General features: G+C 35.8%; 2 protein-coding genes across 2 annotated transcripts; both read left to right on the top strand.

The window, feature by feature from the left end:
* The first annotated feature begins 559 nt into the window (after positions 1-559).
* LOC136807018 (calcium-dependent protein kinase 4-like) lies at positions 560-1,660 on the top strand. The gene has a single exon (XM_067063594.1). The coding sequence runs from the start codon at positions 560-562 to the stop codon at positions 1,658-1,660; it is 1,101 nt and encodes a 366-aa protein (XP_066919695.1).
* Positions 1,661-4,982: 3,322 nt separating this feature from the next.
* Positions 4,983-10,988, top strand: LOC136807017 (uncharacterized). The gene is made up of 5 exons (XM_067063592.1): positions 4,983-5,035; positions 5,478-5,528; positions 6,040-6,116; positions 6,746-8,372; positions 9,693-10,988. The coding sequence occupies exons 1-5, from the start codon at positions 4,983-4,985 to the stop codon at positions 10,798-10,800; spliced, it is 2,916 nt and encodes a 971-aa protein (XP_066919693.1). The 3' UTR covers positions 10,801-10,988.
* The last annotated feature ends 10,552 nt before the right edge of the window (positions 10,989-21,540 follow it).

Genomic DNA, 21,540 nt, shown 5'->3' with positions numbered 1-21,540 from the left:
AAGAGGAAAAGAAAAATAATTTTTGTTTATATCAGCACAATATAACAATAGGCAGACACTGTTCTGATATGAAATATGTGTTTGATATGAAACGGGAGCACTTATGTAAAAATAAACCTTTAAGTTAATTAAAACTAATAAAGATGAAGCGCCAAAAAGCAATAAACCTAAAATGACACAACTTTCTGGTTGGCCACCCCGAAAAACTTTTCCCACACAACGCTTCGATACATCAGCGATCGCCCAAATTTTCGGTCCTGTACCGGTAGGCCAAAAAACAAAAATTATCATTTTCTTATGGCTCCCTCCAGAATTAATAGAAATTTTGACAACCGCTGACCCTGTATCTGATTTCTTTTTTCATTTAGGAGATGGATCTTTTGCTGTAGTAGAGCTGGTGAAATATAAAGACAAGCTTGTTGTAACTAAAAAGCTTAAAGATCAATTCTCGGAAGAAACTAGTAAAGTTTTTGCTAAAGAAGCATTGGTCCTCAGCCAAATAACAAATCAAAATATTGTTGAAGTATTGGCTGTGTGCGATCAGCCAAAATCTATAATGATGCCTTATTTTGAATTTTCATTTAAACCATTTGGAACCGATCTGAAGGCTAACTGTCTCAATTCATTTCTGGGAACTCTTCATTCAAACGGGTTCACAACCTCTCTTCAAGGCATTCAGCGAAAAATTGCACGAGACGTTGCTTCAGCTGTTGGATATCTGCACTCAAATAATATTGTGCACAGGGATATTAAGCCTAAAAATATCTGTGTCAGTAATCAGCACTACTCAGCACTAAGTGGAAGCGAAGCAGTAAAAGCATTTAATTCAAGTCCAATTATATGCAAACTTGCCGACCTTGGAGAGGCAAGATCAGTGTGTGCCCAAACGGAAATGAGTCACTTGGCCACCAAAACAAAATTTGTAAACCGTGGCACGACGTTTTTCCAAGCACCGGAGCTGCATGTCGAAGAATTCTTGATCACTGAAGCAACACTAGACGATTTGAAGAAGGCCGACATGTGGGCACTTATCATGACATTGTTCACTGTTATCAATCCTGATCAGAGGTATCCTTTTCAGAGAGATGTCAAGGAAGTTACAAAGAATGTTCCAAAGGGGAAATACCTAACCACCAGGCCCGAGAAGATTGTAGAAGGACTTTTGATAAAAAGATCGATCCCGACCTCTTCTCCAGAATATGAGATTGAACAGACTTGCTACCACGAGCAGTTGAGAAGTATAATTCTGCATGGAATAAAGTATGATCCGGATGAGAGAATGACCGCAGCGGCATTACAGAAGATGCTGGAAGATAATTCGTTAGATAAAATCAATTTTCACCAACTTGAAGTTTCACAAGCGAGTGTCCTTGAACAGAATGACATGATTGTAGCACATATGCTAGCCCAATCTCTCCAAGCAAATCCATCCATACAAAATGAAAAGCTTTTCAACAACGCGCAAGTTAGTTATGAAAACGATGGAACGAATTCCTGTACATTCCTGTCGTTGCGTATCATTGATGAACTAGTCTCGTCAAAAACCGAGGCTCGTTTCGATATTGAAAAAATTAGAAGTATTGTCTCTTCTCAAGTGAGTTACGGCATGTCCAAAGTAAAAGTGAAGCAGTTCCACTCACTTTCAAAATGTCAATTATAGCTGGAAAGAAGCGCCTTATGATGTAGATTAACGCAATAGCTGTATGAAAAATTTAACTTGAAGCTATAAGAAGTTATAGCCCAAAAACCTCTATTATGACGTCATAAACATTACGTAACATTACGTCATTAAACTAAAAATTTGAATAACTCAAAAGCTGTTTATGATATCAATATGAAATTTTGACAGAACAAATATATCGTAATTCTCTAGATTTGAAAATTTCCAAATCTCTTGAAAAATGATGACGTCAGCGTTTTTAAGCTATTTTCGATTTTTGGCTCTAAAAAATGACGTCATCCTTTCTTTCAAAAAATTTTCAATTCAAAATTTTTCTTACATCAATATCTATTTATGGTCAAAATTTGACGTGTAAATGACTTTTAGTTCACGAGATATTCAAATTTTTAGTTTAATGACGTAATGTTACATAATGTTTATGACGTCATAATACAGGTTTTTGGGATATAACTTCTTATAGCCTTAAGTTAAATTTTTCATACAGCAATCGCGTTGATCTACATCATAAGGCGCTTCTTTCCAGCTATGTTTGACATTTTGAAAGTGAGTGGAACTGCTTCACTTTTACTTTGGACATGCCGTAACTCACTTGAGTTCTGTTATTCTGGAATTTCCGAAGAAGATTAACGAGTTTCGCAAAATCGAAATGTTATTGGAGGTGCCCGAAGCTTACAAAATGCTCGATTCGCATAACCTCTTAGCTAATCAGTACGGATTTGAAGAAAAACTCATAAATGACGATCCGATCAACTTAACTCTTTACTCAATTGCGTGTAAAGAGAAGATAGTTAATACTATGAAAACTGTTCAACTGCTAGCCAGTCATACACAAGAAACGCAAGTAATGGCAATGCATATCAATAAAATTGTCTTTTCATTGGCAATCTTTCCGTGCAATACCATCGTTCTTATGGATACTCATCCAATCGAAGAGAAAGACCAGGGAAATGGGAATGGCATTCTGGTGGATTCAAAATTTCCCACCGCAATTTGGCAATGGTGTGCCAAGAGAATGTATACTTCAGGAGTTCCAAGTTTCTACGTACCTTCATTCATCTTCGTGGAGAAAATTGATGATGTTAGGAATGAAACTACATCCAAAATGTAAGTATACCATTATAGATTTTATGTTCGTTTGGTTGTTATTGTGTTTATGGATTTCAAGGTACGTTTAAAAAAATCAAATCCAATCCAAGTGTGGTTACCTGTGTTTATGAATGGAAGATGGACTCAACTTCCCTTTTTTAAATTAAAAATTTTAATAAATTTTTTCTCTAAAAATCTCTTCAGGACACATCACAGTACCAAGTCTAACGAACAACTGCGAAATGAAACAGTTCCTTCACCATCATCTAGTTCAGAAAGGTAATTTTAAGACCTTTCGGTTATCCCCTTTTTTGGTCCCAAAACTTGTAATTTTTAAAATGGAGAGTTCTTTCACTTTCATAGTTTTCTTTCATGCTTTTCTGGCTTTCTCTCCAGGACACATCACAGTACCAAGTCTAACGAACAACTGCGAAATGAAACAGTTCCTTCACCATCATCTAGTTCAGAAAGGTAATTTTGAGATCTTTCGGTGGTTCCCCTTTTTTGGTCCCAAAACTTGTAATTTTTAAACTGGAGAGTTCTTTCACTTTCATAGTTTTCTTTCATGCTTTTCTGGCTTTCTCTCCAGGACATATCACAGCACCAAGTCCAACGAACAACTGCGAAATGAAACAGTTCCTTCAACATCATCTAGTTCAGAAAGGTAATTTTAAGATCTTTCGGTTATCCCCTTTTTTGGTCCCAAAACTTGTAATTTTTAAACTGGAGAGTTCTTTCACTTTCATAGTTTTCTTTCATGCTTTTCTGGCTTTCTCTCCAGGACATATCACAGCACCAAGTCCAACGAACAACTGCGAAATGAAACAGTTCCTTCAACATCATCTAGTTCAGAAAGGTAATTTTAAGATCTTTCGGTTATCCCCTTTTTTGGTCCCAAAACTTGTAATTTTTAAACTGGAGAGTTCTTTCACTTTCATAGTTTTCTTTCATGCTTTTCTGGCTTTCTCTCCAGGACACATCACAACACCAAGTCTAACGAACAACTACGAAATGAAACAGTTCCTTCAACATCATCTAGTTCAGAAAGGTAATTTTAAGATCTTTCGGTCGTTTCATTTTCTTTTGTTCCCATAATTATTTTTAAACGGAGTGTCTAGAGGGCCGTCACCGTATCTTAAAGCTCTGGAGCTAAAGAACAGTCAACGGATCTTTAGACTTGTGAGCTAGAGTACCGTCATGAAAATATAACGGATCTTTAGAGGTTAGAGATTTGCCGTAAAATGACGGATCTATAGGTTTGTGGACTAGAGAACCGTCGCTAGGTAATAAAATGACGGTTCTTTATGTTTAAGAGCTAGAGATTCGTCACTAAGATTAGCTTTTATAAAATGACGGATCTTTCCTTTGCCCACAAACCTAAAGATCCGTCATTTTATTACGGAAAATCTTAATGACCACCTCTCAAATCTAAAGATTCGTCATGACGGTACTCTAGCTCACAAGTCTCAAGATCCGTTGACGGTACTCTAGCTCCAGAGCTTAAAGATACGGTGACGGTGCAGCAGCAAGAGCCTATTTTAAACTTGTGAGCTTTTTTATACACGCAAAAATTTCAGATTCTCGATTTGCGAAATCTGAAAGTCCACACGAAAATTAATCTAATAAACGTATCAAAAACATTACCTACAAGTGATGGTATTGGACTAAAATAGACGAAGCTTTATCTAGTCTACATAATATACAGCTCCAGGCTTTTAGGCCTTGCTCTCCTTATTGGTACTAATTTTCGGCAATTTCGCGCAGAGGCCCAAAAATGCGCGAAATTTAATACCGAAATAATGCGCAGTCAGGGAATGCGTGAAAATTAATACCATATTTTAAATACTGTTTTTTGTTTTTGGAAAAAAGTGGTAATTATCTATAAAAAGTTCTTCATTTTTATTTGGATGCCAAGAAAAAAATATATAGGAGGCCTTTGTGCCATTTGAAGACAATCGGCTGGTGCGCGAAAATTAATAAAACGCGAAAAAAAAAACTTTTCTAGATGCGTGAAAATTAGTACTAAAAAGGTATAGGCACTGCTTTAGTTGGCCCCACCAGGAATTTGCTTTTTAATAGGATTAAACATAATAAAATCTTTTAACAAAATAAGTTTATCAATAGAAATTTCAAGTAAAAGAATGTTTAAAACACAGCTGATTGGCTTAGGTTTCGAAAATCTCTATTGTTTCATTAAAACCTCAGTGCGCATGCGATGTATCCGGAAAAATCGATATTCAAAAAAGGGCAGTGCGCATATCCCGAAGAGTAGGAGTTTTACGCTGGAAACGAAGGAAGATATGTAGTAGCCTAGGCTTTATCTGCCTTTCCAATATTTTTATTTGCACGCCTTTGACTTCCTCATTAAGTGTTTCTGCTCAAATGAGTACTCTTAGGTTCCAAATAAACGGGGGGGGTGGAAAATTATCTAGATTTTAATAAGGGGGAACCTAATTGCCGGGGGGGTTGGAAATTGTACTTCTGAAACCAAAAAATAAGGTAAAATTAGGCTAAAATCAGGCTATTTAGAGCAAAATAAGGGGCCTTTTCTTTGACAGCTGAAAATATTCTTAGAGATTAATAAACGGGGGGGGGGTCCTAATAAGGTCCGGGGGGGTGGAAAATTTTCGAAAAATTAACAAGCGGGGGGAGGGGCCCGTTTATTTGGAACCTAAGAGTAATATATATAATTGAGCTTTCTTTTTTATAGACAACAAATTGAATCCTCTGATTTCAAAGTCACGATTGATATTTCGGAAAGGTAAGATTAGCATCAGTGACACACTTAATGCCTAAACTACACTCAACAAAAGAACGCAAACTCGGGATGTCCCGAACTCGTTCTGACTCGTTCAAGAAAGAAATTATTATAGATAACCCCGTGCCACGATGGAAAAATTGGCCTCAAAATACCCTAAAACTTCAACCCGCCGTGAAAGTGCCCATAGAAGTTTGAATGAAAAAGTTTTACTTCAAAACTATCCCCATTGAACTTTTTTGAGCTGGAATCAATAGATGTTTTTACCCTCATTTGGATTTTGATAGAATCTCATCCCGACTGAAAGAAAATGCTCCAGCGGGGCACTGACCAGTGGGTTGCTACTAACCTTAAGTTGAGGCAGGGGTCAGAGAACGTTTTTTTATGCAACTACATAATAGAATGAAGGTTAAAAGAATGATACGTCATCGTAAAACTGCGAAAATTAGGATTAATTGAGTCCTGAGAAAGGCGTGTCGCTTTTTTATATGAAATTTTCTATTTTCACTTTTAGTGATCAAGAAGGAAACAATACATCGTCTTCATGTGAATCTGAATTCGACTTATTTCTAAAAAAGCCAACTTTTCCAGGTGGGTCTTCTGTGGTATTTTTCTCATATTTAGTCCCATGGAAATGCTGTAATCTTTTTTGTGTTCATTTTTGCATTGCATTGCAAAATTTTTAGTCTAGAAGGCTGTCATTTTTTTTAAAGAAAAATTCTCTGTCTCATTTTGCAAGCAAAAGCTTTTTTATCCAAGAAAAACAAGAACAAACTGATTAGATAGTTAACAGAATTCAACTGTAAATTAAAAAAGTCAATTGTGCCAAATTTACTCAAAAATGTCAATTTTGTTTGAAGTAGACAGTCATTCTCAGACTTTAATTTGATCGAAGTTGAGTTATCACTTCTTTAGCAAAGTGCGATTTTTATACCCGCGACATTCCTTTCCCGCCTTTGTTGTTTAAGAATTATATTCTAAATGACAAGCTCAGCTTGTACGAAGAGTTGTTTTAATATCCATCTAACGCTATATATATGGATGTTGAAAAAGCTTTTTGTGCCGGCTAGGAGTGCACTAACGATTCGTCACACACTTCCTTTCAATCCATACCCTACTTAAGAAAAAAAAAAGGTTAGTTACACTTTCTTGAAAAGGTTTGAATTACATGGATCACGATGGATAAACGTAAAATTTATTAATTAACCTTCTATTTTTAGTCAAATATTTCAACGATGACGAAAACCAACCGATATTTCGCCGTGGGAAAACCAAGCCAAGAAAGTCAAAAGAAGTTTTTGAAAATTTTCTAATGAAGAACTTGTCAATGAAAAACGAAAGGATATGCAAACACGTTCCGATATACGTCGATAAGAATGTTGAATTTTTGGTCAACATTTCACAGCTCCGACACTGGCGAGATATTCAACTTGACATGTGTGGTATGAGAAGAACAAGAACCAGAACTTTGTATTATGATTCTATTCGTGAGAACTTCGGTGATAGTGAGGATGACTCTGATATTTTTATTAATAGATATACATATATCAGTAAAATACATCCGGATTTTCACAAAGTTATCATCACGATCAACTTTAAAGGAAAAGATCGACCTGAGGATCTGGGTTATGTTCAATATTATTTTGACAAAGGAGAGCACGAAATTGACTTTGGTAAGAAAAAATCAAACACCATCACATTTTCGATGCGCGAGGAAATTCGAGAACTTTCATCAAATGGTCATTCAGGGAAATCTATTTTGAAGAAAATCTCCAAAAAGTCTTCTTTCGATGATGCTAGAATTTTGCCTGAGATTCCTCCATCTCTTGCGAAAATATACGATATTTCTCGATCATCGAAGTCCTCAAAAGCTGATGATATTATTGAATTGATTGGTCGTTGCAATACAGAAATGGACAGAGAAGATGCCTTCTTAAGAGATGTGAGAAGTGCACCTGAGTTCAGCGCAGTTCTTGGAAATAACCGACAGCTGAAGGACATTTTAAAATTCTGTGCAGATTCGAACTCGTCTGTTTTGGGTGTTGATCCAACATTCGACTTGTTACCGTTCAACACTACTGTCAGCACATATAGACACCCAATGCTAATTGTAAAGAAAAGCAAGGTTCATCCAACTATCCTTGGACCGATTTTGATTCATTCAGCTAAAACATTCTCTTCATACTTTACATTACCTAGCACCATGGTGAGACTTTGTCCTGGGCTTGCAAATATTAAAGCCTTCGGAACAGACGAGGAAATTAATGTATATCGTGCTCTTCAAACATGTTTTAAAGATGCCGATCACTTACTTTGCTCTATTCACGTGAAAGATAACGTATTCAAGAAGCTTTCAGAACTAAATGTTGAGCAACCTGATCGATTCATTGAAGAGATCTTTGGTCACCAAGTTGGGGACGTTAAGATAAAAGGGTTGGTAGATTCGGAGAATGATATCGAATTCGAGGAAAAGTTCCTTTATCTAACTGAACAGTGGAGTAAACGAAGAAACGGAAAAGACTTTACGAAATACATAATCTCCTATAAGAAAGATGAAATTAAAACAAAAATGTGTTTATCGACTCGCCGTAGATGTGGTCTTGGATTTGATAGTTATGACCAAAATTGCAACGAATCAACTAATTCAATGTTGAAAAATTCGAAAATAAAAGGACTGCTCACAATCAATCAGACCATACAACTTGTCAAGGACGAGGTTGAATTACAAGAAGAAAGGATGAAGGATGCTTTAGTGGGAAAAGGAGATTGGACTTTGGCCCCTGAATACGCACATCTTGCAATATCGGACGTCAAATATTCGCGTATGAAAAATGTAGAAAAGAAAAGGTACGTGTCGAAATTCATAGTAGCACATACACAGTTTCTGGAATCCACCTCAGAGATAGACAATCCTATCGTCTACAAAAGATCACTCAATATAAAGGGCATAGTTTAGGAGGCGGGATAAATTTGAAAGCGGAGGTAGGCCAGAGAGGAGTAGGCAGTGGCGGAGGTGTTTTCTTTTCCCGTAAACCACCGTGGTGGCTGTATATGTATGTGCATATATATTTTTCCTGTGTTCACTATTCCTCTAACGGTTGATGGCATCGTTTACCTCGGAGGTTCTAAATTAACTCATGTCCATCTGTCCGTACAAAATTGCAATACCCAAAATGTAACGGAGCCCGATTTTCGAAAAAAAGTTTTTGGGCAAATACGCTCTTCTCAAAATGCAACCTCGTTCTCAATTATTGTTACCAAGATACTGGGGACGGCAACGTAGTCAGACATAATTAATGTTTGCAAGCGTTTGCGGTTTTGTATCGAAATTGAAAATGGTCTTTTGGTAAACATAGTAAATAATGTGTAAATCTAGTTCAAAGTAATAATTTCATTTGAAAACGAGGCCTGCCTGTAATGCTGTCGATTTATCTCAAGAAGTGTGTATTCGGGGGAAAAAAATTTTTGGACTTTGTGTGAAATTGCTTCATTAATTCTTTTCTCGATTTTTTCATAAAGATAGAGGACAAGTTTCTCTAAGAAGTGGCTAAAGCTGTTTTACAGATTTCTTTTTGGCCGTAAAAATCAGACTTTCGTATTTGGGGAAGCTACATTTAGGGAAGATAAGCATTTCTCGTGATTAGCTTGGTACCTTGTATGATTTTTTTGCACAATACTGTAAAATGGTAATGTTTGCAATCTGATAAGCAGATTTTCAAAAAAAATAATTTTTTGGATGAATCCCCTAAAAAAGGGTTTTTTTCGGACTTGTGTGAAATTCCTTCATTTTGTTTTTCTGATTTTTTTGCATACAGACAGAGAGTGACTCAAACCGTTTTTCCTGGAAAATTTCTTTTGGCCGTAAAAATCAGATTATTGTATTTGGGGAAACTCCCTTCTGTCATTTTTAATGAAGAATTCTGAAATATGACGAATAATAATTCTACAAAGACTGCAATCTAATTTTGCATTTTCAGCACCCTGACAGCTAGACATTAAGTGATTTATTGTTTGATGATTTAACTGAAAAAAAGTAGAATATAGAAACTTACTTTACACTCGTCTGGCCTAAAAAGGACTGGTAGGTCCAGATATGATGTTTGTATGGAAATATGGAAGATGCTTATTGTAGAAAAAATTCCACATATTTCTTCTTTTTAACTTTAGAATGTTAGAAAATCTTACCAAAAAGTTTACCCCGGTGACGAACGAAGCTGGTTCGGAGGTTGGCGTAAAAGTTACCGTGCCGTCTTTTACAATCGTCAGCTTGCCACTATCTGTCTCTTCAAAAATGACACAAGAAGCGACTCGATATTTATCAAACGAAAACTGGGTAGCAAAAGGGCCGCAGGGAAGCTCGATTTGGCTGTGTTTCAATCAGTCGAAGGAGAGTCTTCCCATCGCTGTTAAAATGCTGAATGGAAACAAGTTTGTGTGTGATGAAAAACTGTGCATAACGTACAAGATTTACAAAGTCTGCCACCACACCATAGCCGCTGCTGTGAAAGCAGAACAATTTGACAGTTATATTAAGCTGGTAAACAAAAAGTCGTGCAACGAAATGGTGTCGAATGTTGTATTTGGGCAAAAGGATAAATGCGCTGGAAAGAAGAAGGTAAAAAACACACAAAAAAGGAAGGGTCCTCCAAATATTAAGCGACAAAAGATAGTGGAGCTTGTAGAAGTCCCGGAAGCTGCGAATGATCAAATTCCCTTACAGCCTTTACCTAGCCAACAACTACAACCACAACCGTTAAATGAACCGCTACATCAATTTGATCCGATTTCGTTCAACCTAACAACACCCATTAATCCCAATATCCCCTTCCAACATGTCCAACACCCATCACAGAGCAATATGACATTTCATCAAGCTATCAATCCAATACCTCATGGAATAGTGATGCAAAATAATGCTGAAGACCACGGTCCTTTATCCCCAGACCCAGCACCCGGGACATACGTGATAGGTCTTATCCGATTTTGCCATCCTAATACGAGATCATGTTACGGATGCCCAAATCCCCTTAGAACGCAAGAGATTAACCAGATGGTCATAGTCTCTAAAACTCAACGAGAGTATTGGAGCAGTCAAGAAGGACGAATGGTAGTATCGTCAACTTACAGCCGAGTGTATTATCATTTTCAAAGAGCCTGCTTGTTAAAAAGGAACAATAATTTCGATCCTACCATGATTAGATTTCCTCTTGTATTGAGACCGTATGTAAATGAACAACAACTCATTTATCTCGGAAAACTTGGTTTACTGAATTAATAAAATGCCACTAACGAAAAATAGATATTTAGGGGAATAAATTCAGAAATATCACTATGTTATATTTATTTTTTATTTTTTGTTAGTCCAAGTTTGATTTTACAGAAAAACCGAGGTTGAGGTTAAGCTATAGGGAAATTTCACTTTGTATACACGTTTTTTTTTATTAGAACCAAAAGTATAAGAAAATTGACGAAATTTTAAGAACGTCATAAGAACATGGCCAGCTGCATCTCATAAAAAAATGACTAAAAACAGCAAGATTCAATTTAAAACGGATTCTAGAACAACATTTCCTAAAATTAGCAAGGGTCCTGCCAAGAACAGGCTTGATTTTCCCAGCTTTTAGAATTTCTAAATTTGACGTAAGGATTTTTGACTATTATTTTGAGTATTACCAAAATTAAGAACATGTTAAGAAAATTTTGAGCTGGAAATTACCAAGAAAATAAGCACACCCAGCCTCAGCCAAAATTTTGGTGTTCTAATAACAAAACAACATGTATGACATCCTCTCTGCCCTTATATTGAAGTAATAATGTGTGACAGGCCCGACCGGAACCTTACACTTCTTAGTTGTCAGAAATTAATGTTCAGTGCGTCAACAAAATCCATGTTCAATTTGTCATCGCATCCACCCTGTTCTAATTCTTTGTGTCTTCTGATTTCTATTCTACTAGGCTATTTTATTTTGCTTTATTATTTTTATTTGGTGAAAAGTTTTTTCTTCTGTTGCCTGACCAATCTTTAGTTTCTGATACTATTCGATGTAATTTTATCATTTTGTTTTATTACATTTATTTTCTTAAAACAAAAAAACATTACATGATTGTGAAACGTTAGTCCTACTTTTTATTTATTCCTATTAAAGTGATTATAGATTCCGGAATTGACCTGTAGACAGGGGTCGGACCTTTTTAGGACAATCACTTTAATTTCTTTCGAAAAATGAATGACCTTGAACTGATTTAGGACCTCTCCACTTTAAGCCTTGGAAAAAGTTTGCGAGAGATTTATTTGTGTGGTTTACCCCTCACACCGTTTTAATTGTTTAGTAAAACCACGTTTTACAAGAAAGTGTCTGGCCCTTCGCCATCCTTGTGTATACTCAAGATTTAAAAGCGTTAAGGCATAGCCCATGCTCTATGATCCCGGGGGCAGGAGCACTCGATCCAAAAACGACCGGTCGTGCGGCCCAAAATCGTGAAATCGGACCCTTCAGTGCAGAGATAATTTAGCCGAATTTGAGAAAAATTTGGACAAAAAATCGACACTTATGCAGTGCATTTTCTTGAAAAATTTGACCATTTTTGGCCTAAATTTGCCGTGATGATCACAGTTCGTATTACTCACTGTGAAAGCAAATCGCAGTTATATTCAAATGAAAACAAAGGTAACCATGGCAGCTAGTCCAGGAAGCTGGACTAAGCAAAGTAGATATGTTTGAATTCCCGTAGTGGAATCAAGGGGATCAAGTAGCACAAAAAATTTGTTTTGTTCTCGTGAATTTTTCTCAAGCTTTCATTCATCACGAGAGAGAAACTCAGCAATTATCGTAAGGCACTTGATAATTGAATTTGAAATTACTTTCCTTTTAATGCCATGGTGGCCACGCTCCTGGAAATTCCTGGAATATCCTGGAATTAATGTTTTCTCCTGGAAAGTCCTTGAAACTCCTGGGATTTCTTGTAATTTTTCAAAATGTCCTGGAATGTCCTGGATATTCTAAATTCTTTGAATATATTTTTTTTTCAATCGACTTTTTCCATTGGATAAAGACATCCAAAAACCTCCTGAGATGGTTGAGGTTGGTACTGGTGCAAAGCTACTTGTTCAGGCATACAAGAAAACGCGTAACCACAAAAGTGGTCTAGTTCACACATTTTATAAAGGAGCAATTTTGTTTTTGTCAAATCTCGCACACCACTTTATCGAGAAATGTCCCTTAAAGTACATGATTGTCCGATCCTCTGGTTGCTTAAATCCAAATACATTGGCAATAAGTGATAAACACGAATGGTAACCGAAGAAATTAATCAGATCGCGAAAAAAAAGAGACATTTGCAGTCCAGTATTGACGAGTTGTTGAAAGATGCCGACGGTATGGCCCTACAAGCTCAGGATAATAAATGTTTCAAAACTCTGGAAAGGTCAAACGATCTCAGAAAAGCAGCCGCATTGAAGAAAGCAGAAATTAACGAGTTTACTAAAATGGAAGAAACCCTAATCCTTCGTAGGGATTCAATTGTTTGAGTTGATAATCTAAGTTTTTTAAAGTTGATCCAAACTTACTATGTTCGAAAAGTATTTTTGATTTGATATTTCTTTTGATATTTTGTATATTTTCTTTCGTTATTTTTTTATATTTTCGTCATGAAGTCGACAGCATTTACCTTTTTTTGTATTCTATAGAGTATTTTTCTAAAAATAGCATTAGTTTTGCGTTGCTATTTTTCTATCTAAAGGATTTGAAAAAACCTGTGTGGTAAAAGGCTAGCCTAGCTCTTAACGTGTCAATGCGTTTTGATAAAAATCATATGTTATAATGTGGTATTTTATGTTGTTAGTTATTTTAGGAAAACCTCTTTATTACGTAGTTGCATTCATTTGATATTTTCCTTGCTGAGATAGTAATATTTTATTTTTTTATCCTGGAAAATCCTTGATTTTTTCTGTTTAATGCTATTTTGTCCTGAAATATCCTGGAATTTGATGATCTAAAGTCCTGGAAAAAGTCGAAATTTGTCCTTGAAAGTCCTTGAAAGTCCTGGAATTTGAAAAAAATAATTCTGTGGCCACCATGTAATCATCAAAGGTTGAAAAGAATTTTATTTTTTGCAATAGAAAATGATCCTTTTTGAACAATAAAAGAACTTGCAAGATGCGATGTTTGTATTTGTATTGTGATTTTTAAAAATGTAAAAGCTTTCACTACTCCCATTAGCTTTAATGCAAATTGTCTTCTGGTCAAATGGAAATGAACGTTCTCCATCTTAGATGTTTTTGAAAGTTGTTTAAGATAATAACATTTAACACTGTTTGTTATTGCTGACAGTCTGCCTGAATGGAATTCTCCAGTTTGCTTTCACAGTTTGTATTTCACAGAAAGCCCAACCGAGACACTCACGGTAGGTATAAGAACAAACTATATAAGAGCATAAGGCTTCGAGGCCCAAAAATTTAAGAACATTCTAAGGCTTTGGAGACTTAAAAACATGCATTTTCTTAAGAAATTACATGACTTACATCAAAATGCTTAAAAAATGCTGAAAATAAGAACATTTTAAGAACATTTTTAGGCTTCAAATCCAAAAAACTAAGAACATCCGAAGGCTTCGAAAATTTTTGACGTTCTTATAAAAAAAAACGTGTATGGTCAGATTTTCCAAATTGTACACCCTTAGAGTGCACTTATTCTCATTTTTGCACATTTCCACCCTTACAGTGCACTTCGGGAAGCTTGGAAAAAGGGCCGCACTTACGGTAGGTCGTTTACCTTGAGTGCCCCCCCCCCATTGATCTAGGCTTATGTGTATTGGAACGTGGCTAGCCGTGCAATATGTTCTATTTTACTATCAAAAATTTTTAATTAATGAAGTGTATTCACACGCTGTACTGTTTGGTTGGTCCAGAAAGAAAAACGAGCTAGAATCCGAAGAATGCGAAGCAAACCCCAACCCTGACCCGAAAATTGGAGCTGCTTATAAAAAACAATGTGTATTGCATCAAGAGTGAACAAAAAAGAGATCGTAAATAATGTTTTACTAGATTCTATATTTAAGCAAATTAGATCCGTTCAAAAGAAAGAAGAGGCTCTAAGCTATCCATCGAGCTATGAACGAACTTCTAATTCCTTCTAGATTTGAAGATATGACGGTTTAAAGTTTAAAGTCAATTAAGTCAATTTACTAAAAAGAACCTTTCAAAAAGATGCACTATAAAACTGCTGATAAATAAACATGCTTTTTTGAGCTAATTGAATAAATAAATTCCCTTTGTTTTATTTTCAACATTATTGTTTGCGAACCGTAATGTAAAAAGTAAATAACTGGTGTTCTTATTATGATAAAAGGTTTTTTCTTTCCTTGCATATAATATCTTTCTTATCTTTATGTATTTGTTTTTAAAGAAAAATATTTCAATTCTATTAATAATTAAACAACTTAGGTTCCCACTTAGGTTCCCCCATCCCACTTTTCCGGTGTTCATTTAGGTTCCCACTTAGGTTCCCCCATCCCACTTTTCAGGTGTTCATTTAGGTTCCCACTTTAGGTTCCCCCATCCCACTTTTCCGGTGTTCATTTAGGTTTCCACTTAGGTTCCCCATCCCACTTTCCGGTGTTCATTTAGGTTCCCACTTAGGTTCCCCCATCCCACTTTTCCGGTGTTCATTTAGGTTCCACTTAGGTTCCCCCATCCCACTTTTCCGGTGTTCATTTAGGTTCCCACTTAGGTTCCCCCATCCCACTTTTCCGGTGTTCATTTAGGTTCCCACTTAGGTTCCCCCATCCCACTTTTCCGGTGTTCATTTAGGTTCCCACTTAGGTTCCCCCATCCCACTTTTCCGGTGTTCATTTAGGTTCCCACTTTAGGTTCCCAGGTTCCCCCATCCCACTTCTCCGGTATGCCCTCCACATCTGTGTCAATTCAATGCAAGAAGCTTGAAAATTAAAATTGATGAGTAAACAAACGATATCACTCTTATTTAAAATCAAAACCTTTAATAACAAGCGATACTTTTAAGGATCTACCTGTTTATAAAACGAATAATAAAAACTTAATGAAAGCAATGTAGTAGAAACAAGCTAGATGCTGAATGGACCTACCTGACGATGAAAGTTAGATAGCAATGCGAGGAGAAAAATGAAAAAAATCAGTCAGAAAATACAGCGTTTAGCGAAAATGCATAACGCAATAAATTCATCATTGATTGTTGATGGAGGGGGGGAGAGGGAAGGGTTGTAGGGAAAAAATAAATAAAAAGTTCTGGTCGCAAAAATCAGTTTTATTGACAATTGAATCATGCTTGATGGTGAGCATTGTTGTCAATAAATAATGTTTTTGTGTAAAAAACATAGAAATACAAGGAAAAAATCCTGCAAACATGGCGATTTCCGGCATTTTCAAACGGAAAAAATTTTTCTCAAAAATCGAACTCGGCCATGTTTTGAGCGTTGCGAATACGCATCTTTCTGCAAAAAAATCAGAAAAAACTAAGAATGAAAATTTGAGAAAATGTCAAAAAACCGGTTTTATCACCCCTCTAAATTTTCAAAAAAAATAATTTATTTTCCGATTGACTATCCGGTGATAGAAAATTCTAGCGCCAAAACATAGCTCGGTCCAGACCTCAAACTCACCACCAGACTTTCTAAGTTTGATAGAATTAGAATGGTTAAGCTTGGTACTCACTTGTGCAAAAATATGTGCCTAAGTGCATTTATCAGTTACTTGTGCAAAAAAATGCGCCTGAGTGCGTTTAAGTGCGCTTAAGTGCGCTTATCAGTTAGGCGCACTTAAACGCCATTTATGTACTCACTACAAAGTGATTTGAATGAGAGGGAAACGCGCCATTTATGTACTCACTACAAAGTGATTTGAAAGAGAGGGAAAAAGGAGTTAGGCGCACTTAAACGCGATAGAAAATCCCCCTCTCTCTTCAAATTTCAAAAGAATTAAATAGTGTTTACACGCGGTGTCTTTGATGATCGCGTTGAAATATCAAAACTTTTTTTTATTCACGTTTAAGTGCGCCTAGAAAAATCAAGGCGTTTATGTGCGTCTAAGTGCGCTTAAGTGCGTTTAGCGAATGTACTCCCTAGAAAGAAAAAAAGTGTTAGGCGCACTTAAACGCGATTTTTTGCACCATTGAGTACCAAGCTTTATAAAGTACGATGGCCCAGAAGGGTCAAAACACGCACTTCTAGTTTTTACGCACTTCCAGTTCTTATAAAATTTGTGAACTAGAACTGCCTAGGGTCAATGGCCCAGAAGGCTCAAGTGACACTGCGCACTTCTGACTTTTTTTCAGGGCGGAAAATTTCCAACCTAGCGGCCCGCGCGATGAAATTTTTTTTGGTCTATAAAATGAATGTCGAGTTACGCAAAATGAGTTAACATTTTCGAGTTGTTCATATCAAGAGTTACAGGTTAAAATTTAGTTAAGTGCTAGTCAGCAAAGTCCCCCCCCCAGTGGCAAAAATCGGGGAAGCTAAAAAGTGAACAAATATCAACTTTGTTTTTTTGCCTCCACGCCCCGCTAGCATTTTCCGCCATTGGACCACCCTAGTGCATGAAAACTAGAAAGTGTGTGGGTGTATTTTGAGTCCTCTGCTGTGAACGCCAAAATAATTCGAGAATCTGAGAATCTACAGGAAGAAAAATAACTCGAAAATTTAAAAGAAACGAAACCGAGTTAAAAAACGAGAAATGATTTGAAAATTTAAATGAGTTAAGATACCATCAGAGATAACTCGAGTCACGGGAAAAAACGACCTAAAAAATTGAGAATGACATCATATAGAAGGTACAAAATGACATCAAAATTTCCGAAAAATGTCGTTATTTTATAACTCGGTTTTTTCGTAACTCGTTTTTTTTAACTCGAGAAAAATAACTCGGGATTTCCGAGCCTCTTTGCTATTATCATTAACTCATTTATAACAACTCGGTATCTATTTTGCTGACCAGAACGGCTATCTTTCGAGGGGACTTTTGCGTCTCTAAAATATTTTTAGAAGTGCGTAAAGTGTTGTCACAAAAAAACTCGGAAGTGCGCAGTGTCTTGTGAGCCTTCTGGGCCATGACCCTAGACAGTTCTAGTTCACAAATTTTATAAGAACTGGAAGTGCATGGTGAGCCTTAGGGGCCATCGTAATAAAGTTATCAGAGTTTTTAGGCTTTTTTATAAGAATATAAAAAATCTTAAAAGTCTCGAGACGTTCTTAGCTTTTTAGCTGTTAACGATTTTTGAAAAGTTGAAAAATTAAGTTTTTTTTACTGGTTCAAAAAATCGTGACATGAATTTTTTTAGAATATTTGAACTTTGTTGAGTTCAAATCTTTGTTCAGATCTTGCGTATCTTTCTTGGATAAAAAGTTACAGCTCTTTGAAGTAGAGCCTAAAACGGCCAAAAATGACCAAAAACAACAAAAATGACCAACTTCACAGTGCATTTTTTTTCATCTTAATTTTTCTTCTTCATTTTTCAATTTTTCATAGATTTTTTATCCTTTAGATTATTCTCTTTGGAAATATCTTTCCAACGGTGTATAACTCTTAATTATATGGTTGATTACATTTAGCTTAGATTTGTAAAGGACGAGCGGGGCGATAAATCCGTAATAGCCCTCGCCCTGATGTAAACAAAAATTTCTATTGGTTGAAAGAAAAGTATCGTACGATATTTTGATTGGTTAACAAAATATCGTACGAAATTTTTAAGCCAATCAAAATAAGAGTGTCAGTCGAATGTTTTTTTACAGTTTCGAATGTTTTTTTATAGTTTCGAATGTTTTTATAGCGATTGAGTGTTCTTCAATTCTTTTTTTGACCATATAATTAACGCGGAATAACATGGTATTCTCGGGTAATTTTGGATTAATAACCACTCGTTTCATTGAAAACACTTCAAAATATTTTGAAATGTTTTCAATGAACCTCGGGGCTTTTAATCCCAAATCACCCTCTAAACCATGTTATTACTAGTACATATAGCATAAATGGATGCTAAGAAAACGCTCAGAAAACTAAAGTGTCTGCATATACTTTTGAGACAGACTTTAAATTACCTGGAAAATAATTACCCGTACTTAATGTTTTGTTGCGTCTTGAAACTGCACATGGTTTCACGTTTGTCCCCGGGGGGGGGGGTACTAGGTTTGCGAGGTGACGGGTATGTCCGAGCCGAAAATCGAAAATCGACCCTTTGAGAGACAAAATTTTGGTGATTTTGGGACCCTTTGAGAGACTTTTTCTAAATTTTGGTCCATTTTTTCCAAATTTTGGTTTGATTTTCACCAAATTTTGGTCAAAATTTTTAGAAATCGTGACCCTTTGAGAGAGAAATTTTTGATTTTCGTGATTTTGGGACCCTTTCAGAGACTAACTTTTGAATTTGTACCCCTTTGAGAGACTTTTGAGGAATGAGAAAAGGTACCCTTATGGCTCGCACATACCCGGCACCCATTTTGCCTAAGTACCCCCCCCCGGGCGTTTGTCTAGAAATTCACTTGTGATTTTGAGGAAATTCCCAGACGGTGGTAACAGTGGTACACGCTTTTTTTTTTATAAGAATGGTGAATATCCATTTCATCATGGATATTCTTAACTTTTTTGGGAAAATCATCCTAAAATATTCTTACAGCATTCTTAGGTTAGGATCCTAATTCAGACTAGATTTAACATTTAGTACATACGTCTCAAGCATAAAATGGCATTTTTGTGAAAGGAGTGAGCCTTACTTGGGGGTAATTGGCAATTTATAATTTATAATTGAAAATGCTCTAAAAATAGCATTCTTAGCTTGAGTAGCAAAATTCCATGATAGTGATATTGTTAGCATTATTAAATATTTCCCGTTTTCCAAAAGGGAAATATTTGTTAAAATGGGCTTTCTCCATAATAATAATAATTTTCAGTGTCAAAACGCCTTCCGTACGCCCTGACTGACGCCCGTTTTAGCACCTAAAGAAAGTATACTTTATAAGAATCAAATCAATATATCTTGATTGAAGGCAATATGCCTTTCGGTAATTAGTTCTTACAAAGTAAACAAAGGATGGCGAAAAAGATGAGCATATTTATTTTTATTATAAGCATCTACTTTATAAGAATCAAATCAATAACTCTTGATTGAAGGCAATATGCCTTTCGGTAATTAGTCCTTACAAAGTAAACAAAGGATGGCGAAAAAGATGAGCATATTTATTTTTACTATAAGCATCTACTTTATAAGAATCAAATCAATAACTCTTGATTGAAGCCCGGGGGGGGCAGCTGGGCAAAAGGACCGACGGGTATGTGCGGGTCCTAAGGGTACCTTTTCCAATATGTTTAAAATGCACTGTAAGGGTCGGAAAAACTAGAGATGCACTGTAAGGGTAGAAATTTCAGAAAATTCTTGAAAAATCTAGATATTTTGACCAAAAATGCTAGAATTTTGACCATTTTTTGCACGAAAGGGATCGAAAATTTGGGAGAAAATGCACTCTAAGGGTATGATTTTCACTGATTTTTGCTGCACTGTAAGGGTGCAATTTTAAAAGCCAATTTTTGGCCCGCACATACCGTCAGTTCGCAAACCCAGTGCCCCCCCGGGGATTGAAGGCAATATGCCTTTCGGTAATTAGTCCTTTCAAAGTAAACAAAGGATGGCGAAAAAGATGAGCATATTTATTTTTATTATAAGCATCTACTTTATAAGAATCAAATCAATAACTCTTGATTGAAGGCAATATGCCTTTTGGTAATTAGTCCTTACAAAGTAAACAAAGGATGGCGAAAAAGATGAGCATATTTATTTTTATTATAAGCATCTACTTTATAAGAATCAAATCAATAACTCTTGATTGAAGGCAATATATCTTTCGGTAATTAGTTATTAGAAAGTAAACAAAGGATGGCGAAAAAGATGAGCATTTTCTTTATAAGAATCAAATCAATAACTCTTGATTGAAGGCAATATATCTTTCGTTAATTAGTTATTAGAAAGTAAACAAAGTATGGCCAAAAGGATGAGTCTACTTTATAAGAATCACATAAATTTCAGAATTTTTGGCGTTTTCACTGTGATAACATGTGAGCGATAACTTCTCTTTTTGAGATGTGAGCGACCGTCTATCCCCTGTCATCTCAAAAGTAAAGCTGAAACCAAGCTTTCTTCCTAAAACTTAAATTTTATCGATAAAACGAATTTAAAATCTACACATGCGTAATTTTACTTACTTAGGGATATTTCGATAGCTAGTATATGTCAATAATGACCCTCATTTTTAACGAAATATTTAGTCACATTTTTGCGATTCTTGTTCTTAATTGTTTGGCCATTTTCATCATGGACATTCTTATAAAGTGTATTATTATAAAATAAAAAGCACGAGAGAGGTTGAATTTCTTAATGATTTTATAAACGCACCTTTCATTGCTAGATGTAATTAAAGTTTTCAATTGGAAAATTGCTTCGAGCCAAAAAGTTTTCTTCCGTTTTTTGTGATAATAAGAATAACAATTAGATTAAGAAAATAATTAGCCTTTTTTTAAAAGAACATCCAAAATTTTTGAAGCCTTCGGATATTCTTAACTTTTTGAGTTTTCCCCATTTTTATGTATTTCTTTCCATTTTCCGACCCGCGCCCCTTTTCAATCACGGTTTGTATATTATCATTATAATTCACCCAATAAGCACAATAAAGTCTTGGGGTGCGGGGACAGCATGTTGCATTGCACCAACGCGAAAAAAAATTCTCGTGTCCCCAAGCCTTAAGTCACAGTGAATTTTTTCGATCTTTTACTGATGATAGTTTTAACTTCTAAGCTTTGTCGCATGAAAAAATAAAAAAAATACAATGCTTACCAACTTCACCTAATACATCCAGCTCATTGTAATGGAACTTTTCCAGGGATTCATTAAAGATAGATGGTTTTTTCTTCCTTGATAACGAGGGTAACATCGCGTACTCTTACGTAGGACGTAACAAGTTTCCACCAAAAAAACAATAAAAATCTCTCTCTCATACGAAA

Source organism: Clytia hemisphaerica, unplaced genomic scaffold (assembly GCF_902728285.1).
Source record: "Clytia hemisphaerica strain Z4C2 unplaced genomic scaffold, Clytia hemisphaerica genome assembly, whole genome shotgun sequence".
NCBI classification, from domain to species: Eukaryota; Metazoa; Cnidaria; class Hydrozoa; order Leptothecata; family Clytiidae; genus Clytia; species Clytia hemisphaerica.
The sequence above is the reverse complement of the archived record's forward strand: the minus strand, read 5'-3'. Positions and strand labels throughout refer to the sequence as shown.